We start from the raw sequence: 24,982 nt of genomic DNA, 5'->3' as shown, positions 1-24,982 counted from the left end.
AAAAAAAAAGAAATCGATTCATCTTCCATGACATTATTGACATTAGCCCTCTGCTATTGGCCAAACGGTTTCGGTATGCGCCCAATTCACCTGTCTCTCACGCAAATCCCAAAAACAAAAGAACTCACTGCGTCAAAGTGACGATTACGCGTTAGACTAATGTGCCGAACAAAAATTATTTCTGAATAGCCGGAGACTGACGCGTTCCGAAAGGAATAGAAGATGGGTGCCCGCCGATTGCACCGGGGAGCCGCTGGCAAGCATAGATTCATTTGCAGATAACAAATATCTTTGAGTTGCTGTATAACGTTATCGACCTCGTCGGCACGCATACGAGATAGGTTTGCCAGCTCTTCCTTTCCTAGGGTCCACTTTGGCGGTATTTTTAAGCTTCCGTTGCACCCTGCCGCTATGTTTGACCAGCCAACTTAGGCTAAGCAAGGAGAAGCAGACAAATCGCAAGCTCGGGCACCACCATCCACATGCGGTTATACAGTTTCACTGGGCTCCACACTGTGCTCCCCAGAAGGCCTCCCGACTTCAGCGTGCTCCTTGTCTCTTGTCAGAGAAGTAGAAACAACAACTACTGAATTTAGGCAATCCTATTCGCTTTGAAAGCTAAAGGAGTTTCCTCCTCTAAAATAGGAGAGAGTTTGATTGGAGTTTTGACACAGACTCTATGGCCTACCGGCCGCTGATTGCGGGGTGGGTACCGAAACTTGATGTCAGGAGATAGGGATGAAAAGAGATTGAAATAGTTTTACGGTATAGGACCACAAAACCTTACGCACCAGAATCAGCGATAACTGGTGTGCCTTCCATCCAACGCGCGTCGGCGCGATGGAAGATATCAGTGGGGCGGGGTTTGGGGCACAGCGCCAATGGAGAGCGCTGATCAATGGTGGCCGTCCATGGCAGGCACTCCCTTAGCGAAGGCCCCAAGGAGGGAACGTGCGCTAAGAGCAGTCCTGCCGTGGGTAAGCAAACCACCTGTGTCTTTCCCAGGTGTATTTGTGCGGTGGCTTGGGGGGAACTACTCCGTCCCCCATGTTTGCTAAGCATGGAAAGGGGTTGTGTGGTTCGTAACAACTTTCAGTGGCGCCTGACATCGCAGACATATAAGAAGGAAGCGGCTTTTTTCGTCTAACCGCACCGCGCACCTTGCTTCAGGTGGGCCGCCGTGAAGCATGGACGTGGGCCTGGGCACCTGGCGCACGACTGTACAGTTTTTAAGGCGTGACTTGCATTAACCAGCATGGTAAGGGGAATCACCAGTGAACTCGTCTCAAACCCTTGCAATGAGTCCGAGCGTGGTCTGCCTATCCCACGCGTTCCTTACGTCTCATAATATCAACCGCGGCGTAGCTTGAATTCTTCTGCTTAATAAACCGATGCGTCCTGCAAATATTCTACCGGCTTTTCTAAGTTGTGGCTCCCTAGCGTGTTGTGTGACGCCTCTCATAGGCTGTGTTCACAACGGGTGCAAAAAAGAGTAATCCATGAACGTATCAATTACCTCAAGCAACGCACTCCAATGAAGGCTATTAAAAGAGAATTCTTCAGCACAGATTTGAGAGGCGGTAACATGAGACCAGCAGAGATGCCTTATCAAAAGTTGATCAAGCATAGAGCCAAAAGATAACGACAGCGCTATTCAGCAAACTTCAGACATAATCGTCAGGCAACAAAAACTGCGCCTCGAAAGTTTCACGTGCTCCCGGTTCCGACACAGTTGTTTAACCTGCGCAATTCTAACTCCAACGAATTATGTGCCCCATGAAGCGGGAATTCCGGCGTCCGGCGTTAGAATTCGATGCTACCAAAACTCACGTGACCAAGTTATGACGTCAGGTACCCCGTGCTGGACCTGCTGTGGCTTTAAGTGCTTCAACTTCGAAATTCCATCATGAACGTCCAAGGCGATGGCCGCCGCGGCCACATAGAAAAAAAATTACTTTGCCCAATTCAAAAATTGAATTGACCCATGCTCAAATTCGACCGGGCCCACTCCCGAAATTGACTTGGCCCTACCCAAAAATTTGGGGACCCACCGTGAAAATTATCTTCGCCCAATTCAAGCACATGACTAAGTGAAAAGTATCGCGCGGAAGATACATGCTGCTTTTTAAATAAATAACCATAAGGAGACTTTTGTCTTGCTAACTTTCCAGACGCCACCTTCGCACCTCACCAATGGCGGGACGAAACTACCTGAGCAGGCGCAACCAAACGACAGCACCAGAAGTTACCGCATACTTATCGCATTACCAGGGTCTACGTGCCATTTTTGTTTTTTGCTGACAAGGCTTCAAAGTTGTCACATGACGCCCTGTCCTACTTTTTAAAGTGACTAGCTTATTTGGCCTCTTCGCCGTTTTCGTGATTTGGCGGTGTTTGATGTTCCGCAGTCGGACTAAAGTATAAGGAAAACTTTAGTTCAGGAGTTCGTACGGTGTCTGCTTCGTTATTTTCGTTATTCCTCCCTGGGTACGCATAGTCCTATTGTTTGGGAATGGCAGAGAGCCCCATGTACGACTCCTGTGGGCGCGAAGAAACCATCGAGCACCTATTGTGTACGTACCCACGCTACAATGTACAGCGCCTCTCTCTTCGGAGGCAACCTTACACCTACTGGACTTAAGACCGTTCACCGAGTCAATGATACTCGGATCGTGGGCCCACCTGCCCCTGGCACCAAAAGCGATTCGTGCACTAGTGCAATACTTGAAGTGCACCGGCTTGAGCGACGATTATAGTGCCCCTGCGTATTTTGTCACTCCCACACGCACTCAGTGCTCACTTCTTCTTCTTTCTTCACTTCATCTTCTTTCTATTCACCTTTCCCTCACCCCCAGTGTAAGCTAGCAAACCGGGTGCTCTTCTGGTTGACTTCCTTGCCTTTCCTGTCCTTGCTTTCTCTTCTCTCTCTTCTCCATTGGTAGGTCTGCTCTTGCTATTCGATGAGGTTGAAAATAATCGTTGAAGATTTCTGCGCATTTTATTACTCCATGCATACGTCCGCTACGGTACGGCGTTGCAACCTGTGTTATTGGCTGTTGTACGATTAACATTTCCATTTCACCGAGACGCCCGGAGGCAAGCTGGCCCTCACCGCCACGGCTACAAAACTATTGAAGGAATACCCTTAACTGCTTCCCTCCCGAAAGGCGCTATACATGTCGGTCTGTAATAGCAGTGACTATTACACCATCTGCACTACCTCATTGGTCGTCATCTTCGTTACCAATGTCATTATGTCATGGTGTTCGTCTTTACAGCACCAACATCATGTTGCAGTCGTTCTCCTTGAGGTTTGCTGATAACCTTCGGATATTATTAAACAGAAATTGGGCAGGACCTACGAAAGTTTCTTTCTCGTATTTACAACATATTTTCAGGGAACCAAACACTTTACAAACGCGCAATACCGTAGCAACGCAATTAATAAACTAAAGAAACCCCATTGAAGCCAAGAGAATAAAGTGACAGGTGCCCTATACTGCAAGAAGACTGCGGTATTTCTGGCTATGCAGTTCTCATATTACGGACGCATAATGCTTTGCACTAAGAGGTATTACATGGCGTAGGACACAGATTTTAGGAACGTAGATAATCTGTCCTTTCACGTATGATATAATTTTTTTGGCGATTGGTTGCCTTTAATTTTGCAGAAAACCACTCAGTAAAACGACCCAGAATGGAGGAACATCTCAGATACATGGTATGTTTTCTTTCTTAAATGAAACACGAACTACGAACCCTTCGGTGTGTGCTTGTATATGCGCTCGAGCCAGAATTTACCGCTAATATATGCTACCCTGAATTTCACTTTCATCTGCCCAGTACAGTGTGTCTTGAAATGCACGGCGATCTTAAGTTTGTTATGCACTAAGACGTTCAGTTATCTGTGTTAATAGAGTCGGCGTCTTATTGCGATAAGAATTCTATTAGCGGTCGAGATGCGTTGGTGTGGCAAGGGTCGCCACGGTAACAATTCGCGTGCGCTGCCCGTGCTCGTATGATGAGAACATAGCGAACAATGAGGAGAGCGTTTTGCTAGAGAAACAATGAAGTCAAGTGGACACACGATTCCCGCTAGACTCAGTCGGATCTGCAGCATCCAGGCACTCGTCGTGGCATCCCCTTGTAGCTTGGGAGGTGTGTTCACGCGTATTAGCTTGCCTGCCGATATTTTGCGTACATATTATTTTGTCTGAGCCTATGCACTTATAATCGTAAAGATAAATTTATCCACTCTTTTGATTGGGCATTGAGAAATACCTACCGTACTTTTAGAAAATTGGACTACCTTAGAACTATACGAGCGGCAACAAAGGAATGTTACCTAGGAGTTTATGAGTCCCCAGTGAGGCTTGTGCTTGAGTATGCGGCCGTTGTTTGGCCACCTCATTGTACATCCGACTTACAACCGCTCAAAACCTGTCCCAAAGAAGACACTGTGGTTCATTGTAAATCCATACGATCGTAACTTCTGACCTTCAGCGCACGCCACTAGCTTATAACTTGAACCGCTGATACAAAGACAGACTTATCGGCAGGCGGTCCTGATAGTCAAAATTGTACACCGTTTAACTAGCAATGACGTTCCTTTTGCCGTTTGTCAGCCTCTCCACACGTGCTTTCCTAGGAATCGTATTGTTTAATGTATTTATGTATTGTTTCCTATTTCTGTGCCACATTCCTACACTCTCTCGTCTAAGACGGCAATATTTGTAAATGAATAAATGTAAAGGAGTTTTTTTTGTTCGCTTACCTTAGACTACCTTAGACTCCATGCCAGAATATCAATGCATCGAAAGGCTCTCGTAGCAGTTGCTTTAACAGTGGTCGTGTTATAGAGTGGCGGTGGCCATAGTGTTCTAAAAATTCGCTGATGCAACCGAGTGCGACGCTGGTATTATGGACACTGGTATGGTCGGTACGGTACGTACACTGGTATTATCATATGCGGCATTTTTTATCGTGCCAACGTTGCAACATGCCTATTCCCTACGCGGAGTAGTTGTTGGCCCGCATGTTGCACTGCATTCGGTTGCCTCTGCGAATTGTTAGAACATTATGCCCACCACTACGCTGTAACTCGACCACTGTTAGAGCATCTGCTACGAGATCCTTTTCGTGCGTTAATATTCTGGCATGCATTCCCTGATCCTTGCTACAGTGGTGCGCTGCGCCGACTTGCAGTAGTGTTTCTCTATATGCTCCTCGCACAGTATGATTTTTTTAATTTAGGGTTATAATTGTAAACATAAACCTGCACAGTCCGGAACTCCTTTTTTCTAACGGATTCAACTGTGGGAAGCTAGCGGTTCCACCTAGCTTCGTGAACTTTTGCTATTTTTCCAGGGCGTTTCTTGCCTGGCTATTGTGCACATTGCTAGCAGAGCTACTCCCTTAAAATGCGCAAGTTTCGGTTTGATTGGGCTGCGTGGTGGTGCTCATCGTCGCTTTCCTGCCAGCAAAGCATTAGTCCTGCTACCCGCACCAGCGCGTATTGTTAATCTGAGCTATTTTACTGTGAAGAATTTATTGGCTCATTCTGAAGTCTATCGGCAATCGGCAATTTGTTCTTGTCTCGCCTGGTTTCGGACCGCTTCTGTAGATAAATGAACGGTTGGTAGTGGTATCTAACATCTGACAGAGCACAGTAGCCCCATGCTGCAACCCAGCGATCTCTTTTCTTTCTAACGAGACTGCCGGAATGACCACATGTGTCGGCGTTTAGGCCCGGGAAATAAAAAACTATGATTGAATATGAATTTGCAGACATAGTTTATTGTATTGGGCGTACACTAAAAACTTTATCCATAATATGGAATTTGCTTCCGTCAAATAAATACGTATTCTAATTGACCACTCAAGGAAAATATTACGTAGAGTTCGAACGACAGATTATAATTATAGCGGTTTCTCTTGGTTTTCTCTTTGTCGGTATAGGACTTTGTTGCGTACAAACGTTCCACCGAAGGTGCTGCAGCAGCTCTTGAATTCCGATCGCCCTTGCAAAAACGGACGAGTAGACGTATTCCCCACGAAACCCTTGTCTTTGCAGCTCCGTATGAGTCAGACAGTGCTGTCGTCAAATGAGAGTAACGTTTGTCCTATGCAGGTCAATATCGTCCGATTCTGACTTTTTTCTCTTTTTCTTCCTTACAAAACTTTGTTTACTAGGTATGTGAAATTAGTAATTACTGAAGCCTCATAATTCAATTTCGCTTTACTTAAGAATTTCATTATATGCCCCTTTATTTAGTTTCGTGGATATTCTGCCTTAACGTTCACGAAAGAAGCGAAATAACTATCTTACTATTAGAAATACAACTTCGATTTCACCCCCAAGTCTGGGCGGGTAGACCAATTTGAAATAAAATTAGACGTCTGTTGTGGTAAAAGGGTTTTCGCGCACATCATTGTAGCATGAAGACGTTCTACTCGTTGACGCATTCTATCTGCAGCAGGCAAAAAGTCTACCGGTAGTTGACGTGATCTGTGAAACCCCTGTGTTCCTTCGTTATGGTAGCAGGTCATTACCCAAAATTATGTGGTTGTACGACTCCGCTGTTGACTTTTGTCTACAGTGTTCACATCTCTGCAGTGTACATCTGTATGAGAGATAAAACAACCCATTAAAAAGTACAGAGAGCGCTCATGTTTCGTGTTGCTGGCGTTTAAACTTTGACTTCGTAACTTCAGTTAACTGTAATGGCAAAGCTGATTCGCTAATAAAAGCAAATAACTGAGATATTCTTCAGAGAAGTTACACCATATCTTGATTTGAAATGTTCCAATCTGGAGAAAGCTCATTTCAAAATGCAGGTAATATTGAAATTGAACCTCTAACCACCGGCAAATTTCTCTAACTTTGGAAGCTGCTCATAGCCTAATATTTTTTGGAAAGTTATTAGATATTTATTAATGAATATATGTTTTCTCATTAGATGTTTAACTGCAGTTCCATTACTTATACATAAAACGGAACCCGGCAGCACATCTAGATCGAAGCAAAGAAATCATGGAACATTTTGTCTTTCACCTTTCTTGCCAGAAGGTCAAAAACTCGCTGAAGTCACATGTCCAAATGGGGACGGAACGGCAATATAAATTTCAGCGTTAGCTCTTGAACAGCCTCACAAATGCTCCGAATTACAATTTTGCACCTGCTTTTCAAAAAGCTGTCGTTTTGCCCTGAAGCTTTTGATGTGCACAAACTGTTCATGAATGGGGTGTGGCTCTCCTTAAATCTTCAGATTTGGGTGGCAGTGGGTAGCTGGGTGTGCTGCTGCGCATGTGGCAGCACGGCTGCATGCTTAGACAGCCGGCGAGCACTCGAGCAATATCGCATTTTAAACCACAACGCTATAAATATCCCTTTCTTTGAACTGCCCGAGGGAAAGCAGGACGTCCTCACCTGAAGTCATTAGGTGAGCTCGAGATGGGGTGCAAAAATGGTCTAGACTAGAGTGCAGCCTACGCCTAAATATTTGGGATGCACATTCGCAACCGGCATCCCATTTTTAAAAGCGAACTAAAAAAAAATACCGCAGCTACAGCTCGCCGGAAGTTGTGCATAACTTAGAATTCATGTCTGCAGAGCAATGTTTCCGATATTTTTCGGCTCGCATAGCTGCTCACGGCATGCTGAAAAATCTTGCAGGAGACGTGTTGGGGCTTACGTTATAGCCGCTATCCACCAGGTGCATGCGGCGTCTCCTTATGTGTGTCTTCAGTGGCCAATTTTGGGAAAGAGAAATTTTGTTGCCATTGGCGTTTAAGACGCCATCGTGTAGCTATATATCACTTATTCCAATATTCCTCTCTATGTACAATGAAAGCTTATTTTTGCTTCAATTACAGCTTCAGTTTATTTTAGAAGCGGTTGTGAAACGTTTGTTGCGAAATTTTTCTAGCAGTGTAGGAGAGTGCGAACCCATTAGCGCTTTCTGCAATTATCTTGATGGTTAAAGTTACCTCTACTTTTCACACGATAATTGTAGAAACGGTTGTGAACTGCTAGAAAAATTATCCAAGTTTGATTCTTTGCTTTCTTGTGAATTCTCTTGCCCTATGCAATCTCGCTCCGCATAAGACAGAAACCTTCTCACATATTTAGGAGGCGCACGCCTATATGAGCCAAATTTCTGTAGTTCCAACATCTCTATCTATGGGTCATTTGGAAACATATTTCTCAGTCTATGTTTTTCAAACAGGCAGCTCAAATTTTGAAGGAGCTTGTGGCGATCACAACGTGCTGACTGTGTCGGACCGAGACAACGATGATGATACTTCTTTCGCCATCACCCACGAAATATCTCATGCGTAAGTACCATAGCAAATGGTGATACCTCTGAGTGGCGATATTTGATCTTTAAGAGCACAACTCTTAGACGGCCGTTAGAGTGTTGAACGACGCCGTGCATAGATGGCGTATCCTAGCGAACAGGCGGAGCGAAAAATTAAGGAGCGAATGCGGGTCGCAGCGGAGGCTGAAATACTGCGAGAGCGAAGAGAACGCGAGAAGACAAGCGGAGGAAGCCATCTTGAAGCAATATGAGATCGCGTTTACATCCGCGCATCGGCAGCAGCGGCGGTACAAGCCGTGCGAAGGAAAGAACAAAAAAGATTCATGAAGCAGGCCTTGGCGCATAACGGTCACCGCAATCGTTTCCCTATTAAAGATTGTTTCCCTATTTTCATCGCGAAGGTTAGCTCCCAGATAACATATTTATTGAGGAGGGTCTACTTGATGAGCGGCATAATCACATGCCTGCCCGAGAAAAAGTCCTCACATGCCGCCCATGCCACTGTCAGGTCAGCCAACGCGAAGCCCTCGAGCACCCTGTTGTGTGATTTGCCGATATCGGATTCTTCCCCGTTATACGTACACACCCACAGATTGAGCTGCACTTTTTGCGCCTTTCTCTGCGTAAGTTCGCAAAATTGGAACGTCATACAATACCCTTTAGTCGCGGCAGATTAAACAGGCACAGATATTGTGGTCACGCGCAGTATTTGCCCTATGTTGTCCTTGGTGTCAGTTTTTGTTGGCTTCTCGGCTTCTCATGATATGACTAGTATATATGTATATATATATATATATATATATATATATATATATATATATATATATATATATATATATATATATACTAGTCATATCATGAGAAGCCGAGAAGCCAACAAAAACTGACACCAAGGACAACATAGGGCAAATTACTTGTGCTTAATAAATGAAATAAAGCAACGATAAATTAATGAAAAAAAGTGGATGAAAAAACAACTTGCCGCAGATGGGAACCGAACCCCCAGCGTTCGTATTTCGCGTGCGATGATACACCAATTGAGCTACTGCGGCGCTGTTTTCCCATAAACTTTCTTGGGTATTTATGTGTCCTAGTAGAACCCTGGGAGTGTTAGTCAGCGCCATCAATCACATACCTTGGCGACGCACGTGGAACGTCCTTTTTGCCGCAGGCGTCACAAGAACGTGGCCATTTTGGTTGAAGGGAACTGGTATTTTTTCTTTATCACCTGATTGATAGTGTGAATATGGTCTATTGTTGAGTAGCCTTTAGCGAACCCTGCCTGGTCCATTGGTAAACTGAAGTCTAAGGTGTTCCTGATTCTATTTGCGATCACCTTAGCAAATACTTTGCAGGCAACGGACAATAAGTTGATCATCTATCATTTTTCAAGTCTTTGGCGTCCCCTTTCTTAAGGATTAAGAATATGTTAGCGTTTTTCCAAGATTCCGGTACGTTCGAGGTCATGCAGCATTGCGTATTTAAGGTGGTCAGTTCTTCAAGAACAATCTGTCCACTATGCTTCAACAAATCTGCTGTTACCTGATCCTCCCCAGCTGCCTTCCCCCTTTGCTTAGCTCTCAAGGCTTTCTTTACTTCTTCCGACGGTACTTGTACGATGTGAAATTCCTCTAGACTATTCTCTCATCCATTATCGTCGTGGGTGCCACTGGTACTGTACAAATCTCTATAGCACTCCTCAGGCACTTGAAATCTCTCATCCATGTTAGTAATGATATTGCCGGCTTTGTCTCTTAACGCATACAATTGATTCTTGCCTTTTTCTATTTTCTTCTTCACTGCTTTTAGACTTCCTCCGTGCCGGAGAGCATGTTCAATTCAATTCATATTACAATTCGTTATATCAGCTGTTTGATCTGTTCGGGTGAACGCAATTCGTCAAAAAACCCACACATGCTACCTGGAGGCATCACTGTTGCCGGATTCGAGACCCTCGTTATCTTGTCAATGAGAGGAAAGGGGCTTAACCGAGGGGCCCAATTTTTATTGATCATATCATAAGAAGCCAAGAAACAAAGACGCCAAGGACAACACTGGGAGAATTACTTGTATTACGGATTGAATTAAAATAATGATAAATGAATGGAAAGTGAATCATGGAATTGAAACTTTTTTTCAGGATCGGAGCTTCCCACGATGGTGAAGGTACCGCAGTGTACTGTTTGGAGGTTGGATACATAATGAGCCCATACATGATACCAATCCCACATCCGTCCTACTCTCCATGTAGCATTGCCGATATAGAGAAATTTCTAGGGTAAGTTTTTATTGATGCTATTAGCACAATAAAAATTAGCATATTTGTAATGGTACGCTGGCGCTACTAATCTAACCTTACACAGATCGAGTAATAAAGGTGCAGGCGACACGTTAAGGCTCATTTTGTAACACGCATGACAGAGCTAAGGTGTTCATCGCTCTGAAAGTGCACAAAATATTTATATGCGCCTTTTCTGGTCTCCAAGAGAATGCAAATGTAATGCACCGAGTTCAAATTTTAATGAAATGAGCGGTTTTTAAAGATCATTTACGAGTGAATATTTTAGGCCCAAGTTAAGTAATGCAGAACTAAAACATTAAATACTAGTTATCGGACTTCCTTAAAAACTTCAATGAGCCGCGCACATGGTTCTTCGTCCCCTGTCTAAAAAAATATTGCAGCGACTGTTGTTTTCAAGGATTGATTTTTCTGTATCATTACTTCTGGTTTAGCGTCGGGATGGAGTCAGGAGGGGGCTTCAAATGAACTTCATACACTGGCTATATACAACTAAATACATTAAACCACATACAAGAACTGGAATCTAGAAAGAGGAGAGAGACTCGGTGCGAAGAGTGTATAGCGCAAATGTACCTTTTGAAATGTACAAGCAAAAAGAAACACAGGGGCGCGCACATCAGATTAACTCAACATAGGCCGGGTATTGTAGCACATACGCCCCAAATTTTAGAGTATGTAGCGCAATTTGAGGCGAAGGAATTGGTTTCTAAGCGCACGCAATAGTTTCGCATGGCAACTATAAACATGCTAAAAGCGATTGCGGCGGGATTGTGTGTTAGCTTTAAATAACCCAAATGGAGTAATTTCGCCTGTACATTGCGCCTCAGATTGCACACACTTTCTCTAATATTAACTTAGTTTAATGACGTTTTTTCAGGACACCGTTAACGCTAGTGAACAAGGTTTTGAAGCTTTCCTAGTCGCTTGAGCATCGTCGATGTTAGAAATCGGAGTTTCCGCGTTTCGACCAAGATACCACGCCGGTAAACAACTTGCTATGACCAATCAGAAAAACTCCGGGTGCGTAGCTTCTGCGCAAGCGTTACTGCCCGAAGTGCTCGCCGTTTCTATACAGTGATCCTGTATTCTCAGCACCGATACTGAAACAGGGTAGCGTGTACGTTCGCATACCCATGAATATGGATGTGGAAAAAGCAGTCTCAAATGCACAATTCCTAGAACAGTGGAAACGTGATCAGTGGACTTTGTGTGTTTAATTTATTTTGTCTTTAGATTATAATTTCTACACTTGACTAAACCGTGGAAAATTTTTTTAATGGCATGCGTTTCTCGACTTTATTATTTGCTGACTTCATGCGATTGTGCACAGACACACAAAGGCGGTGGGTTTATTCTCACGGTTTCCATTCTTCAGTTAAGGACACGCACTTGAACCTTGAAAGGATGCTGCGTGCGGCCTTTGAATTGTGGGCTCTCGTAAGTTTACTTCAAGAAGCCCCTTGCCAGGCCTGGCCATGTTGTGTTAACAAGCGCAGAGCATACATTCAGCAATAACGATTGTGTCTGCAAAGTATTACATCGCTACGCGCCGCGCTAACATGTGAAATTTCAAACCGAACGCCGTTTTTCCTTCTCCTCGGGGCCTCCGCGCTCCAAGCCGGACGGTGACATAGTCGTGCCCCGGCGTCTACTTAGTCGTGTCCCCAGTGTGACGTCGCTCGCGGTGACACGTGACTTCGAGAATTATTCAAGACAACGTCTGTTATCTGTGTGATCTGTTGCTTGAATTGACGAAATGAAGTTTAGAGAAACAATAAAACACACAAACGCAATGTCTGCGTGTTTTCTGTTTTACTTCGCACCGAAGGAAGAGAGATGTACTTCCGCTTAGTCTGCTTATTCCCAAGGTCATGCGGTCACGTGCGTAGGTACCGAAACTATGGCATTTTTTACCGTGCTCCAGCGCGTGATCATACTATTCGATCATCTTGTTCGGCCGCAGTATTCGTTTAGCGCTAAATTATAGCGCTAGTCATGTTTACTTGTGCACAGAGCGCGAAATCGGGCGCTGCGCGAACGAGACAACAGCCCGCGCGCGACGCCGTCGGCGGAAATGCTTAGCGTCGGAGAAAAAGCGAGGGGGAAAAAACTGAAGGCAGGGCCAGTGACGTATGCGTCACGCGATCCTCGAGGTCTGGTACGGGATAACGTAGGGAAGGAAAGGCTAGACGGGACGAGTGGAGAGCGCATCTTGCTTGGGAGTGGAGCCAGCCTGCTCAAATCATGGGTTCGCGGTATTGAAATATTACTATCTCGAGTATTAATGAGCCGATTTGGAAACAATTTGCGGCAAAACGCTCCCCAGATGGCATGAAACAAATTCCAGCGTATAACCGAAATTTCCTATGGCTCCTGGTGAGGGGTCCTATAGATATACACCTAAACATAACGCGACTGAAGTGACCGCTTGTAGAAAGGGCGCATCTAAACATATAATCAACGCATGCTTTTGATAGATTTTGACGGCGCGACGGGCCTACCTAACTGCTTTGTTTCTAGCGGAGGCTAATCAATGCGCTCCGAGCACCAAGGGCACCTACAGGTAATATATATAAAGTGTAAAGTTAACACGGTTTTACAATACGTAGAACTGCAAAACTACAAAATCAAAACAAGGTAGAGCGCTTACGCATTTTCTTTTGCATGAAAACGCAGTATCCAAATTCTGTACATGTCTTTCCTTTTATATTTGCGCAGTAAAGCAGCAGCTGATTGCTTATTTCAAGACACGAGTGATCCAGAGCTCGACGTTAACAGAGCCAACCGCTGCAAACGCTTCCTGGCAAGAGGCCAGCAACTGCTACGTACTGAGGTTCGAAAGTATATTGCTTCTATTTGAGGGGGATCTGTCTCATATACAGTGTACATATTGATTCATAAAGCCTTTATCCAGTGAACTTTTATCTTGTGGGCATTCTGAAAGGACCAGCTTTATTCTTGTGAGACTAGCTCTTATATTTTACTAACATGTGTGGAAATTTAATAGCGCTTTTATGACAGATTGGAGATTTTCGAATATTTCGAAGGCTTTTCACAAGATTAACCATGTTTCGCTGCTACACAAATTAAGCTTACTAAACATTGGTCCCGGAGTACTTGATTGCATCCAAGTGTTCTCGTTTTCACTTTGTTGCAACGATTCATCCCACATCTCACGTGGCTTCAGTTGAATCCTGCCATCCACAGGGGCCTGTTCTCGGCCCTTTATTGTTTTAATTCTGCGCTTTCTACTCCCGGATTTGTTTATATTCTGATGATTCTTTTATACATTGTAAAATATATATTTGTTGTGATGTAAAATCTCTTCAACCTTCCTTAAACTGCATCCATTATTGATGCCTTACGTGCTGCATGGAGCTAAACATTAGCAAATATAAATGGCATTATAACGCTATTTGTCCTGCCTATAGCCTCAACGACTGCCCTCATCAATTCGCAAAACACCAACCGCTAACTTGGCGTTTATATAAGTGGCAATCTTAAAAAAACAGACTCTAAAATACCTAGTATCCAAAGAAAGCTGCTCTATATGTTCCTTGAAGAAAATATTTTTCCGTGCTTCAGGTCCATAAAAGTTGCTGTTGCGCACCACATGGAATGCACCCCCCCTCCCTCCTGTAATATAATATTTTTGGTGTATTTGTATATTTACAGTACCCTCAGAATAAGTATGCATTATTGATGGGAGAGGCTACATAAAGGAGGTAAAAATGATGTTTATCTGAATATTCTGAATCTCTCTGGGATCCACATCAGGTCACAAGAATAGATGAACCTGCAGTAGTACAATATTGCTTGGTTCATTTCTTTCTAACGAAGCATTATTTTACTCGCAGCTTTTCTTCCCTGTCTCCCCAATAAGTTGGAAATAAAGATATATTCAATTCAATTCAATTCTAGGCTTTGACTTCATTACTCTATTTCCGCTGGAAGAAATCGCGCATTTATCTTTTTCAGAAACATAATAACACCACGCATCTCTGCATAAGGTTATTGCAGTGCGCCATAAAAGCGTCACGCGCTCGCAGTCATTCCGTCATGCGCCTTCAATTGATTGCAATAATCTACCTAGAACATCGGTAAACATTAGTGACCACATTCATGTTAAGCATGCATGAACTAACATGAAATCAAATGATATTAAGCCAAATGTGATATCATTCCTAAACAAGAAGACTGCTTGTTACAGCGTAGTGTTGCGTATATATTTAGCCCTTGTTGTGCAACTCACTTTGGCTATTGTTTCCATACCACCCGTTTTCTACTCTGCAATATTTATTTTGTTCTGTGCACTCCAGTTAACTACTCTACCCTTAAATTATGCGTAGCATTCTTCACACCTCCCGCCTGCAATGTACTGAGTGCCTTGTGGGTTCTACAGAACAGAAACAGCAAATAAAAAATAAAATAAAATAAAAAATAACAAACGTGCGGTGCTTTCATCGCGTGAGACAAGACACGGCGTTTAAATTTTTCGCATTCATGTTGGAGCCACTCTTTTGCAGGCCAATTTGATTGAATTTTTTACACTTTCCAGCACCTTTCAACGCATCAGGGCTATTGCTATCGCAATATACGAAACTACTAAGACATCGAGTCATATCAACAGATGCGTGACACTAGCTTTCTGTCTGGCTGTACATTTTATAGTACCGTGCTTTAGGTTATCATAAGCGCAAGACCGTGGATAGGGCTCATAATCTTCGTAACGAATTTCTGTTACCGCCAGAGAAGTATCTGCCACCACCACTATTCAAGGAAAGTATAAACAAGATGAAGCCCTACTGAAGATTCTTTGTCACTACATTCATTTTGTAGCTCAGGGGAAATGCACTGTAATGGTGACGCGTGATAGCACATTTGAACGGTGACTTTCGACTTGTACCGAAACTGAGCTGTCCACTGAGGCGTGCGCGGCACGGCCGACGTGAAAATGTTTCTGCTCTCGCGTGTGAAGTTTTCCGTACGGCAGTTACCTATCTCACTAAGGTGCATCTGCTCGGTGTAAGCATATATGTTTTGTCGACATTTAATAGCAATAATACTCATTGCTGACGCAGAGGGAAGTCGTATGTGACCTCCCCTTCCTTCGCCTTCAGCCGACATGTGGACACTTCAGCGTGGAGAGAACTAAGCGCCTGTTTAGCCTCCCCCCACCGGTATGAGAGATGGGGGTGGGGAGCGGGGGACGGCTTAATGTGGTAGTCAGGCTTGCGCTACCCATAAGTTTAGCGCTGTGCCAGCGATATAAAAATCCAAGGTTTGCTTACATGCATGAAGTGCTTAGCGCTCTAGCGTTAGATCAAACGTTTATTTTGCGTGTTGCCACCCGATATATTTGACAGGCGCACCTAAAGGGGGGCTCGTTATCTATGATTTGTTTACCTTTACGGGGATCATTCGCCGATACCGACAAATGCATGAGTAGCGTCTGCAAGTGCAAGAAAAGCCTTGGGTATGACACGGAAGGTCACGGCAGGCACATGATGTCGGCACTGCTCCCTGGATGTGTTATTTTATTGCTTGCTGTTGTATTTGTTACTTCGGTACCTCACAATGAATTTCATGTATTAACATGAGCACGTTGCCAAACCTAAGGTGCCGTGATGAATACGTGCCTCACAGTATCAATCAGAGCAGCGAGAGTTAAATAGGCTTGCCTATTAGATGCCTATGACTTTCATGCTCGCAGGACTTGTTGAAGGGCAGTATTGCCATTGAAACATACCCGAAAGCAATAACTTGCGTCCGCTTTTCCGTATGCGAGCATAGGGAGAGAAAGAAAACCGTAGACCACTGCTACGGCAGTCAATCCTGGTGAGCAGGATCGCCCTCACAGCTTCCATGACTCCTTGACGCCCACTCAACATGTGTATTCTCGATAGAGCTGCCATCTGCACCATCTTCGTGTTCTACCACGTCGCCTTCTCGTGTGCTGACGTCGATCTGAATTTCTTTTCCCAGAAGTGGTTCTAAATTACGTCTAATTTTTCTACATGCCCTGAATAAATGAGCGCGGCAATTTTATCTTCTTAATTATTCTAGCAATCGACTTACCGCATTTACTCAATCGGATGAGGGGGGGCATCGTCCTGATTGCATTTTCTTGTTCTTTTTTTTTCGAGAATACCGTAACGACTATTAAAGGGATTGAACAAACGTAATTTTTTGAAATGGTTGTTGTAGTAGCTCCAAATGATAGGGTTATATAATATTGGTTCTACGCTTGGGGCACTCCCAATATAGGGACAGTCACCTCGTCCAACCTATTCATGAAGTCCGTTACATCGCCTGCCCTCCATATTTTTTTCAAAATAATATTTCATTGTGCTGATTGAATAATTAATGAACCATTATTGATTTCATTGATCATTACGTTTTTCTCATGCATGAAATAACACATGTAACATGAGAAAGCGCGCAGTCATAGAGCCTTTTTACGAACCTACGACTTCAAAGACTACGCTATGCTTGCCGCGTTAAAAGACAGCAAGATCACCCAGCTGCCAAACCGAAAGTCACACTCGGCAGCTGCTTTCATGCTCCAAAATTGGTGTCTCTGCCAGAAGAGAATGTTTCCGAAATTTAAAGCAACGACGTAAGGATACCTGACCTGTTCAATAGCCATCCGATTTTCGTACGCAGATACATGACGAAGATTTTGCCTCTCGGTTCTTCTATAATGGTAACACAGTAGCGCAAAAAAAGATTGAGAACATGTCATTTTTGCGCGACTAGCACGGTAGCAGTTCAAAGTGAAGAGACTATCGTCATTTCCTTGGGGCAGGTTTTCAACGCAACATTGGCCAACTTGAACATGCCCACATTTATTAGCCCCATTTTGAAGCAGGGAATGTGCCAATGTACGTGATACCATAAAAAAGAGACAGTATGTGCCTCCATTCAACTCTGGTAAAGTGGACGTGAAGCGAAGCTCGTGCAGACGTTATACAAGTACCACCAACACAACAGACGTTCGACGATGTTACACAAGCACCACCGCCACAAACGTGTGCGTCACGCAGGCACGCACGTGTGCTGAAGTGCAGCGTACATCCTTACTCTACTAGGCTGTCCACTAATCAATGGTGATTTATGTGCGATAGCACAAGCGCCAGCGAGCCACTGTTGTGATAGTTTCTGCGCTCCTGATAAGCTTCGAGCAGGACGGTAGAAGTGGCCTATGAGAACACGATCCTCTGTGCAATAAACAAGGTATTTTCTGCTGGACCTTCGTTCTTGCTCGTCGTAGTTATCACATTGAGGAACTAAATATATATTTAAACATATCTTTCGTAGCAAAACGCATAAGTACGACATACACTCAAGCTGCAGGCATGATAGCTTCGAACTATTATTCGAACATACACGGAAACATAAAACTGTTACGCGGTAACGGAAAGACAAGGCCCTTTTCCAGCGGCTGTTCGAGGTCTATGTGAGTGGTCCATATGAGAGATGACGGCACAGTTTGCATAGCATACATTCCATTTTTTGTAAGCTCTCCACCTACCACAAGTGCGTCATTGAACTGAATTTCTCAAAACAGAATGTGTCAGAAAATCCGTAAAGAAGGATTTCCACACATCCTACACACATGATAGCATCGAGCTGTAAATCGAATGCACGCGACGACATAATTCTCTTACGCGAGAACTCAAACACAAAGACCTTTTCTAGTTGCAGTTTTCAGGGTGAGCACGCCACGAAAAACCCTACGAACTAGAGGCTATCAGCTTCGCTATAAATCTCATCCATGATCCTGGCATGACATCATGAAGTCTTAGAGAAAATTAGGCATCATACCTTGCTTTTTTGCGAATTCACAAACGCAACTCTTGGAGTGACCGTTGTTGCCAAATCTATATCTGCATATAAGCAGCAACCGGAGAGACATTCAGATTCAGGAATGCCCACGTCCGTTGATTGTGACCTTAACAATATAGCGAATCACAAGCTTGCAAAGCCGTGCACAGTGGCCCACAAAACGCCAGCTTAGAGCGCGAGTAGAGCTGCCGTCGCCGATCGCCGGATCTGCACTTACCCGTAATCGACGCATCAACACGACCGTCCTCTTTTCCCCAGGTGGATTTCTTAAAATTCTATGAGGGAGGGCGGAGGGGCTTTCTACATAAGGACTACCCCTTAAGGGCGATTACAATGGTTACAGGTAATACCTCTGATCATGCAGAAAGCCAAGTGTGTAAAATTACGAATTTTCACTATTTTACTCCTTCACATTTGGGTGCTTGTTGCAATACGTGAAGTCTTTACGGCACATTACCTGGTAAAAACCTAAACATGGCTACATTTTCTCACATTGCACGTTCGCAAAAACTGCCAATCTGCAAGGCAACTTTGTTAGGAACTATAGTTAACTATTGAACTATAGAACTATAGTTAAGGAGGACAATGACGCAGACAAGGCCAGTATGCGGTGAATGCCACAAAGCGTAGGATTCGAATGGCACCGCTCGTGCGACGATGCAGGGTGGTCACGTTCTTGCTTCGCGCGGCGCCTCAAAACATTCTTCATGACGCCACGCCTAAGCACACGTGCGTTCCAGCCTCACCACATACTCACCCTAATGCGACCAGTGCCGACATCCTCTGTGTTAGCTACAATTTCAATTTGGCTCCTTTCCGTGACAATGTTGCCCGACACTCTTTATAACAATGGTGAGAGCAGTGCAATATTAACCCCGCCATGTTTTCAGTATGGTGAGCCTTTTCTGCTCGCGCTTTCTCCACACCTTCTCACGTGTCAACACAACGCACCCAGCTCCCTCTATTATTTCTACACGAAAGCTGACCCCACCATAGGGGATGTTGTTCTTGAGCATGCCAAGGCACTGAAATCATATTTTGTAGCAAGATGATGTTCCTTTAACCATTACCTGCCTTGATCGCCAGGATAAACCCGCCTGTTCCTACAAGCCACCGCTACTACCACCACCATGTTCTTTTAGTAGGCTATGTTACATCTCGCGGTGCTAAATTTTGCTCAGATGTAATTGTTACTCATTTTCATTTTTGTTTTTAACACTTTATCAAACAGACAGATGGACCATGCTCATTCCGTTGCTACACTGGCCGCAAGTCTTCCTTTCAGCTGCCAGAACGAGAGGGTAAACGCTGCAACAAGTCTGATGCATCTCAGGTAATTGTTCATTTGGGAGCTTGTCTCTTTCATTCCCCACATTTCCAGCCCAAATGAGGGTCACTGAGTTGTCAATCGTCGCAATGTTTGCCTAGATATTTAGGGTTAATCCAATACAGTGTATCAAATGCAGCTACTGACAAACCTTGTTCTTGGGATTTGTAAATGGCATGCAAGGGCTATGACATGGCCTTTGATTAATTAGAGATAGCTTAAGGTATAAAGATCTTGCGTATTCAAGAAGTGCACAGAGCATACGAGAATATATAAATTGCTATAGACTCCACAGCTACTCGAATTATTCACAGAACAGCCAGGGAAATAAATATTAGGAAGTTGGTCAGACAACCATAAACAATCTTTCCAATGAAGCTGACAGCACGTGTAAAAGCGTTGAAGCTCTTACGTAAGAATTGACTAGCCCTGATAATCTTTGGCGAATGCTCCAAGCTGTGGCTTGCAGGTTATACTGTACTGGTGAGAAATCATGGAGATAACTTACAACTGACTGAGTACCTTGGCCGACAAAGTGCGTCGGTAGGTCTGAAGGACAATATTCAGAGCCATCATGTAAAATTCCACGCCCTAGGAAGATAACGAGAAATCACAATTGGAACTCAGCCTCGAGAATCTTTGAAAGAGTTCATATACGTAGGCTAATTATTCACAGGGGATCATGACCTTGAGGATACGATTTGCCAATGAACAAATGTACGGCATTCACAATCAGACAAATGACCGGCTGCTTACCTGTATCATAAAAATGTTACAATCTACTGTTGCGAGCATAAGTCGCACAAATGTTAAAGTCAACGAAGATCCTTCGCATTAACCTAAGAAAGCGTCATGCGATTGCAGTGAAAGGTTGTCACAAGGTGAAGAGATAGAAAGAGGGGTGTGGGGATTACACGACATGTGGGCGATGAATGGCCTTGTTGAGAGTATGAAGAGGGAAGGGAAGTGGCCAGTACATGTAACGCGTGGGACCAATAATTGTTGCCGATATCAGAATGAGTTTCGCTCAGAGGGAAGTGTAGCTGAGGAGGCGCACGCAATACGGGGTGCGATAAAATAACGTCATTTGCCGAAAAAAGATGGTTTCAGCTGACGGAAGACATGTATTACCAGATCAATGGAGCTTCTTCACGGTATGTACACAATATCAAATTTATCTTCTTAGGCTGTTGATGCCGATTATAGCGATAGGTGTTTTAGTGGTGACCATAATCCGAATGGCGATGATGAATCCCCAACATTTTCCTCAAGCATGTATAGACGTATAAATGTGCCAAGTTTTGCCTATTCATGCAATTAAAATCCACATTCCGATTAAAAGAAATCGGAAGTGTACGACTGAAGATAAACATGCGCATGTGAATCAGAGATTCGCTGTTGCAACCTGACATATCAGAGTTCTATGAACATGAGGCATACGCTCATATCTTTCACGTTAATAGCATTGCCAAGGTGTCAAGTGTACCACTGAACTAATATTTAAATCGAAAAGTTCTACATATAATAAACCTCTCGCTAATGATGAAATTTTGGGGATGTAATTAAATCAGGGATGAGGCAAACTGAAGTTTAAAAAGTCGGACCACAGTCAAGCTCTCTTGATTGTGCAGGAAGCCGACACAATAAAGCTAAATCTATAGGAGGAAAGTAAGGATCACTCCTAACCGATAATTCAACCTTGCTGTTAAATATTTGTTAGTATAATCCGAACGATGTCCACAACTACTGCTCAAGATTTAGAAAATGGCCGTTCGGCTAAGGGCTCTGAAACAATGCTGCTAGTATTTTGGAGTAAGCATTCATATTTTCACCACAGGTAATCATAACGCGTTCATTACAACTGCATTTGTCACAAATTACTGATCGCAAACTTGAGGAATGCTTAGTTAAAGTAGTGTGTCAATTTTTAGAAGGACTGTCATTGTTTAGTTGCATTCCACGCCTCTTTTCCTTTCAGATATGCAACAAGGTAAAGTGCACATAAATTAATAAATTACTGCCGTGTCACGATGCAGTCGTTTTCACCGTTGGATGTTCTTGAACTTGTTCGGCATGAATATATCTAGAAATTGAAGGCGAATGAGATGCTTTCTGCCACACACCAACACGCTTCAGAAGACCTTATGGACATATGCATAAACCAAAATACTTCTTAGGAACCGTCCCTGGATACAAAGGCAACAATTAGCCTCCTGTCTACATAAATAAATGAGCAAAGTTCCTATATAATCATTGTATGGTGTGGAGTATCGGAGGATTTTGATGAGCAGAATGGTGGAGGCGTCGAATGGGCGGCGGGTGAGCCATTCAGCCTAAGACAGGTGGCCAGAAAACGTGGCGAGACAGAGCAAGAACTTTGGCTAGGCAGCTCTAGAGAGCCTGAGTTCGGTGTACCGCTGGACGCTCAGAGGACGTCACTGCGACATCATTTCCACTAGAGTCGTGCGACCTCTTTGCGGAAACAAATTTAAAACGAGCTCAAAAACACATTTCAACTGTAACACTTGCAGTCTATTTGTATGCCTCGCCGAAGCTTTTTAACAAAAGAAGTAATATTGACAAACCGATCAACCGTGTTTTGGAAAAGTCCAGGGGAAGTAACATTTTGGTGGAGTTAGGGCAGAGCTAATATGAAAGGTTGGCAGCACTGTGCTGAGCTGCAATTTTCATCTGGATGATATAAAGAGAAATAATGAAATCGTGTTTATTTACGTAACGTAAATGTAGCCCTTGTAGGAAATTGCCTTAAATCGTTAGGGAGTTAAAATAGCTGTTGTACAAAACGTTGCTTACTTCGGTGACAAAACTGAAACCAAAATTTATTCCAAAACATTCCAATTGAGGGCCTTAGTTGGTATAGGAAATATAGGTGGCATGTTAGCAATGGTGCGTGGCTAAAGATGAAGTTATTGAGAGGACCGCGTGCTTGCAGATAATTGCTAAATATTCAGTTGATTTCTAAGTTGGCATCTAAGAAGAAACATGTATAATAACTTATTCCTGTTTGCGCGAACTTGAAGTGGCCCCTTGCGTAATGTTCTTTTGAAATTGGAGGCACGGTATGGCTATCCTGCAGAAAATGATTAGGTGTGGGCTCTTCACAATTTCGTAATAAATAAGCGAGGGTTCTAGAGCAATATAAATGTTTTTACAGTCAGAGCGAATCTTTCCTGCTTTGCTAGGAGAAATATATTAGCTTCGGATTTAATTTAAAGAAAAATTTTGGCGCAACCCTTCTCCAATCGACTGCAAGCGGTATAAAGTTCAGTATGGAATACCGCAGTGACATAACACATTACCACCGTCAAAACGAGCTATGTATGCGGCATGTACTGTAGCGAGTTTCCTCTTTCACGATTCCCTAAGAGCACACAGCGCCATATAGTGCCGCCGCCGCGAAACGGGTACCTGGATTTGAAATACAGTGATCAACTGATGCGCGCAAATACTTAATCAGGCATCAAGTAGAAAGCGGGCTCCTCTCTCGGGCTGCTTTCTGCACACGCTTCGCTGTCTAGTGGCACTGCCGTGATGTGCGCGGCTGTCCTTCTAGACGAGAATGGTGGTGCGTTGATACCGGCTAAGTTGCGGAGAGGTCCACTGAGCAGTGGCTAATGCCCAGCGCAGGGACGGCGCATCTCGCTGAAGCGTTCACTTCAACGACATCTGTGGCGGTGACGACGTACTGACGCTCCGAAAACCATAACGGGAGATGAGCGAGCACGTGAGCAGTGCAAATAAAGTTATGTGAGTCTCGTAACTCGACGTAGCAATGTCCCTTTCTTCCTACATGCAGCAGTGATGACACGGGAATAAAGAATCGCAAGTCCCAGAAGGTTCCACAGGGCCGCTGTCAAGCACCAATTCAACCGAATCACTGACCGCATCGATGAGTCATTACGCACAACGGCTACTTCTGTTCTGGCCTGACCATCTAGATCTCTGGTTTATGCAAGTGGAAGTCCGTTCTAGACACCTTGTTCAGACAGCAGGCAAGGCACGGTCGCTTACACACTGATATCACTTATTGTGCGACGTGATATCGGCACCACCCGGCCAGAGGCCATACGACGTCCTGACGAAAGTAATCCTCTGGGGCACAGTCAATTCAGAGCGGGGACGGCTGCACGAACACCTGTCGTCTGCAGAGCTCGGGAATCGCTATCCACTATAGCTCCACAGACAAACGCAGGCCCTTGTAGCCACTCTCCGCCGGTCGTTTGATGAGGTTCTAATAAATAAACATTTTTGTCCAGCAGTAACCACCAACAGTTGTGATAGTATAGGCATCTGTTATCTGTCCAGCTATTCGTCCCAGCTGCTTCGTCACAGGTGCTTCGTCCCAGCTGGACCGTCCCAGCTGCTTCGTCGACTCACCTATCTCCTTCAGCCAACCCCCGGCCCGTCCCCTGCCGTTTCTTGGTCATCAGACGGCCAGCCCGCCTTTACTGGTGGCGCAAAGCAAGCAATCACGAAGGCCGGGCTTTTTGTCCATCCTCAAAGCAACGCCGCAAGCCGGTCAACGGCGGATGCCTCTACCATAGCCGCCAGCACCTTCTGACAGCAGTGCATTAATTCTGAGTGGAGACATGTCTTTTATACTCGGAAGCTACTTCCTGCTGAGACCCGCTACAGCTTCTTCGGCCGAGCGCTACTAGCCATCTACACTGCGATACAGCACTTTCAGCATGCTCTGTAAGGATGCCAGGTTTACGTGCTGACCAATCCAAAGTGACTGGCTTACATCTTCCGCACCAACTCATCGAAGTACATGTCACGCCAACTCCGCCATCTCGCTTTCATTTTGGAATTTACAACCGACATCCATCACTTGAAAGGTGCCGACAACAGCTCCGCTGATGCTCTCGCTTGTATAGCTGCGGCTGAAACTCCGTCTCCAACCGTCGACTGGGCCGCATTCTCTTCCGCACAGCAGAATGACAGAGAGCTCGCTACTTTTCGGGAGAACCCCGTTAACTCCCACTACGGCTTGTGCCCCATCCATGCTCACCTTAGCCCTTGTGGTGCGATGTCTTCGCAGACCTTACCCGCCCTTTTCTTCCGCCTTCATTACGTCGTACAATTTTCTACTGTCTCCAGGACATGTGTCACCCAAGTACTCGGGCTTCTGAGCGCATTTTCACCCAGCGCTGTGTCGGGCGC

The 24,982-nt window shown here is 44.5% G+C and overlaps 1 protein-coding gene across 1 annotated transcript in view; it reads left to right on the top strand.

Annotated features, from left to right (window-relative positions):
- Positions 1–22,008, top strand: part of LOC142564209 (venom metalloproteinase antarease-like TserMP_B) — a 43,813-nt gene extending 21,805 nt beyond the window's left edge. The window contains exons 5-10 of the mRNA XM_075675116.1: positions 3,672–3,721; positions 8,229–8,337; positions 10,462–10,599; positions 13,342–13,456; positions 19,703–19,804; positions 21,777–22,008. Of these exons, the coding sequence (XP_075531231.1) occupies positions 3,672–3,721; positions 8,229–8,337; positions 10,462–10,599; positions 13,342–13,456; positions 19,703–19,804; positions 21,777–21,803 (541 nt within the window). The 3' untranslated portion in view covers positions 21,804–22,008. The remainder of the gene's footprint in view (positions 1–3,671; positions 3,722–8,228; positions 8,338–10,461; positions 10,600–13,341; positions 13,457–19,702; positions 19,805–21,776) is intronic.
- The last annotated feature ends 2,974 nt before the right edge of the window (positions 22,009–24,982 follow it).

Source organism: Dermacentor variabilis, chromosome 11 (assembly GCF_050947875.1).
Source record: "Dermacentor variabilis isolate Ectoservices chromosome 11, ASM5094787v1, whole genome shotgun sequence".
In the NCBI taxonomy this organism is placed as follows: domain Eukaryota; kingdom Metazoa; phylum Arthropoda; class Arachnida; order Ixodida; family Ixodidae; genus Dermacentor; species Dermacentor variabilis.
This window is presented reverse-complemented; position numbering and strand designations above follow the sequence as displayed.